This window comes from Lutra lutra, chromosome 16, assembly GCF_902655055.1.
Source record: "Lutra lutra chromosome 16, mLutLut1.2, whole genome shotgun sequence".
NCBI lineage: Eukaryota > Metazoa > Chordata > Mammalia > Carnivora > Mustelidae > Lutra > Lutra lutra.
Window position 1 is genome coordinate 18,425,816 of NC_062293.1, and position 3,910 is coordinate 18,429,725.

At 59.5% G+C, this 3,910-nt stretch overlaps 1 protein-coding gene across 1 annotated transcript; it reads right to left on the reverse strand.

The window, feature by feature from the left end:
* Window positions 1–1,170: 1,170 nt before the first annotated feature.
* On the reverse strand, window positions 1,171–3,518 carry FZD2 (frizzled class receptor 2). Its single transcript, XM_047708862.1, has one exon. The coding sequence runs from the start codon at window positions 3,116–3,118 to the stop codon at window positions 1,418–1,420; it is 1,701 nt and encodes a 566-aa protein (XP_047564818.1). The 5' UTR covers window positions 3,119–3,518; the 3' UTR covers window positions 1,171–1,417.
* Window positions 3,519–3,910: the final 392 nt, after the last annotated feature.

Genomic DNA, 3,910 nt, shown 5'->3' on the forward strand with positions numbered 1-3,910 from the left:
TGATGTGTATTGGAAATTGCAATTCTCAGACCAGCGTGGAAGACACTTTAAGAAAAGTCTTGCCTTTTATTTTGGGGGGTTTAGGGAGAAGATAAGAAACATGTTATAAACATTCTATCAATCTTGAGATATAGAATGTCCTGTAAACACCCAACCCCACCCCCACAGTCACAAAGAGACTGCCTAGAGCCTTCTTCCAAAGCAAAGATACCCACTTTTTTTTCGTTTCCCTTTCTGGACAAGTTTGAAAAGAAACAAGTCTTTTGTCAAAGTTAAACTAAAAATCCCACCAGCCTATCCGTCCCCTCCCTCCAACCCAACCCGTTTTTATTGCCTTTTTTTTTTTTTTTTTTTTTTTTTTTTTTTTTTTTGCGGGGTAGGCGGGTACCCAACAACAAAAACCCACACATAAACCACAAACCAACCTGCGAACTTCTTATCTGAATGCCAGAGAAGATATTCGGTTGGGAAGTGGTGGGGAGCCAACTACAAGGGAAGGGGAGAGACACAAGGGCATCTCAGAACCCCAACATTTGTGAGCTAATGCTCTCCCTAAAAATGGAGACAGTCAGGATTGGTACTCAAGGTAGTGGCGGAGGTGGGGTGGGGGGCGGTTTTGTTTCGGAACACATTTCACAAAGCACCTTCTGCCCACTCCAAGTGCTTGGGGCAGCAAGCTGAAAAGAAAAGTCAAAGAGAAGAAAGATCTTCCAGCCTGCGGGGGGGGGGGGGCGGCCATTCCGCACCCCATCTCGCCCTGCCCCCCATCCCACTCGCGGGGTTAGCCCGATCTCTTTGGGGAATGCTCCAAAGATCAAGTGAAGGAGACAGGACATGTGGGAAGAGAAAGGGAATAAAACAAGAAGAACCCAAGTCTTGTTCAGAAACACCCAACGACTTCCACAGGCCCAGCTAGAAGGCTCACAGATTTGGCTCTTGGAGTTGAACCTAACCCCCTCCTCCACCTCGTCCCAGAAACACCTCTTCCAGCAGGCCCAGCCCTGCCAAAACACCAAAATATTCGAACCAAAGTAGGGGATGGTGTTTGAAAAGGGCGCTGAAGAAAGGAGAGGACCCCCCTCAACGCCCCCTCCCTTCATTCCTCAGCCTCGGAGCCCCTTGGCGCTCCCCCCCTTTTTTCCGTTTTTCTTTTAAATAGAAAATATATAATTAAATTTACAAGACTATTTACAGTTTAAATTACAAACCTGCTGGAGGCATCGAACAGAGTTCTCTTTAAAAAGCAACCTAAAAGAGAAATGGTTTCGATTGTTCTTTATTTAAAAAAATAAAATAAGGAGTCTGTAGGAGGCCCCCCCACCCCCCGCAGAGGCAAGGCGCCCCCCCCACGCCCCGTGCGGGCGGGGGGGGGGGGAAGGGGAGGCCCTCCTGGGGACACCGCCGCTGGGGCAGCCCCTCACACGGTGGTCTCGCCGTGCCGGCTGTTGGTGAGCCGAGTGTAGAACTTTCTCCACGAGTGCAACGTCTTGCCGGACCAGATCCAGAAGCCGGACGTGATGCCCACGATGAGCGTCATGAGGTATTTGATCATGTAGACGGTGAAGTCGGGCGACATGCGCGGCGTGTAGTGCGCCGGGCACGGGATGGCCAGGCTCTTGCAGTGCTGGCTCACCCACGAGCGCTCCCAGTGCTCTCGAAAGGCCTGCTCGTAGAAGTAGCAGGCGATGACGATGGTGGCGGGCACGGTGTAGAGCACCGAGAAGACGCCGATGCGCACCATCAGCCGCTCCAGCTTCTCCGTCTTGGTGCCGTCGTGCTTCATGATGGTGCGGATGCGAAAGAGGGACACGAAGCCGGCCAGGAGGAAGGATGTGCCTATGAACAGGTACACGAAGAGCGGCGCCAGCACGAAGCCCCGCAGCGGGTCCAGGCTGTTGAGGCCCACGAAGCACACGCCGCTCAGCAGGTCGCCGTCAATCTGGCCCATGGCCAGGATCGTGATGGTCTTGACCGCCGGCACGGCCCACGCGGCCAGGTGGAAGTACTGCGAGTTGGCCTCGATGGCCTCGTGGCCCCACTTCATGCCCGCCGCCAGGAACCAAGTGAGCGACAGGATGACCCACCAGATGGAACTGGCCATGCTGAAGAAGTAGAGCATCATGAAGAGGATGGTGCAGCCCTCCTTCTTGGTGCCCTGCACGACCGTGCGGTAGCCGTCCTCGGAAAAGCGCTCGTTGCACACGACGCGCTCCTGGAGCACGAAGCCCGCGATGTAGGCTACCGAAACCATAGTGTAGCAGCCGGACAGAAAGATGATGGGCCGCTCCGGGTAGCGGAAACGCTGCATGTCCACCAGGTAGGTGGTGACGGTGAAGAAGGTGGAGGCGCAGCACAGCACCGACCAGGTGAGGATCCAGAGGCGCGCGAAGCGCGTCTCCTCCTGCGAGAAGAACATGGAGCCGTCGGGCCGCGCGGGCTCGCAGGGCGCCGCGCAGTCGCGCTCACCCAGGAATTTGTAGCTGAGATAGGACGGCACCTTGAGGACGCGCGGGCAGTGGAACGGGTGCTCCAGCGTGGCGTATCTCGGGGGAGAGCCGCCGCCGCCGCCCGGGCCGCCCGGGGTGCCCCCGGCCCCCGGCTGCAGGCCCGGCGGAGGCGCGGTGGTGAGCAGCGCCGGCGTGCCGTCCTCGGAGTGGTTCTGGCCCACGCAAATCTGCTCGGCGCCGTGGCGCGGAAAGTGCTCGCAGCGCAAGCGCTCGGGCCACTGGAAGCCGAACTTGTTCATGAGCGCCTCGCAGCCCTGGCGCGCGCGCTCGCAGATGGAGCGGCACGGCGGGATGGCCTGCTCCAGCACGGTGCACACGGGCGCGTACATGGAGCACAAGAAGAAGCGCAGTTCGGGGGAGCACTGCACCTTCACCAACGGGTAGAACTGGTGCACCTCCAGGCCCGCGTCCTCCTGGTTCGTGTGGCCCAGAAGGTTGGGCATGATGGTCTGGTTGTAGGCGATGTCCGTGCACAGCGGGATGGAGATGGGTTGGCAGAAGCCGTGGTCTGGGATGGAGATGCCCTTCTCCCCGTGGAACTGGGCCGGCCCAGCGGCCGGCAGCAGCAGCAGCGGCAGCAGCAGGCGGGGCAGGGCGCTGCGGGGCCGCATGCTGGCCGCCGCCCCCCACTCGGCTCCCGGGCGCCCCCCCGCCCCCGCCCCCAGGCCCGAGACCGCGCGCCTTCCCCGCCGCCGCCTCGCCGCCGCCTCCCGCGCCTCTTTGCAAAGTTTGCTGGCGGCCGCAGAGTTGGGGAGGCCGGGCGGGGGAGGGGGGCGGCGCGCCTGCCTGCTAGCTCGCCGCGGTCCGACTGAGCCGCCCGAGACACCGCGCGCTGCTTGCCCTCTCTCCTCTTCTTTCTCCTCCTCTCGCCTCTCCCCTCCCTTCTCCGCCCAGCGACTCCTTTGTGCGTTCCTCCAGCCCTCACCTCGGCCTCTCCGATCCCAATTAGTCGGTTTCAAGGGGGCCCCCGCCGGCGGCCCCGCCCTCCTCTCAGCCCCCCAAAAAAGGGATCCTTGAAACCGCCCCGTCGAGCTCTAAGCACCATCCCAAAATGTGCTCTCGGCCAATCAGATTTAAACCCCAGGACCAGCCCCGAGGGCTGGATTGGTCGACCACAACATAATGAGATCAGAAACCAGATGCCAACAAAACTTCCCCCCGCTTTTGCTTTTTAAAGAGACAAGCTATTATTATATTAAGGGCTGTTTGCCCAGCACGGGATTTCTCCGGAGTCGCGGCGGCGAGATACGGAGACACACAAGCCCCAGAATTGCAGCAGACCCAAGCCACTCGGCCCTGGATCACTCTTCTCCTGGGGGGGCTAAGGCGCTCTCGCTGGTACGGCCTCTTTAAATCCTTGCCTCCGCCCCTGCTCCTAGCACCCCACCTTTTCCAGTCCAGTT

Bases quoted from the DNA above. Each gene is read 5' to 3' on its own strand.
- FZD2 (XM_047708862.1), bottom strand. From the start codon at position 3,118: ATGCGGCCCCGCAGCGCCCTGCCCCGCCTGCTGCTGCCGCTGCTGCTG.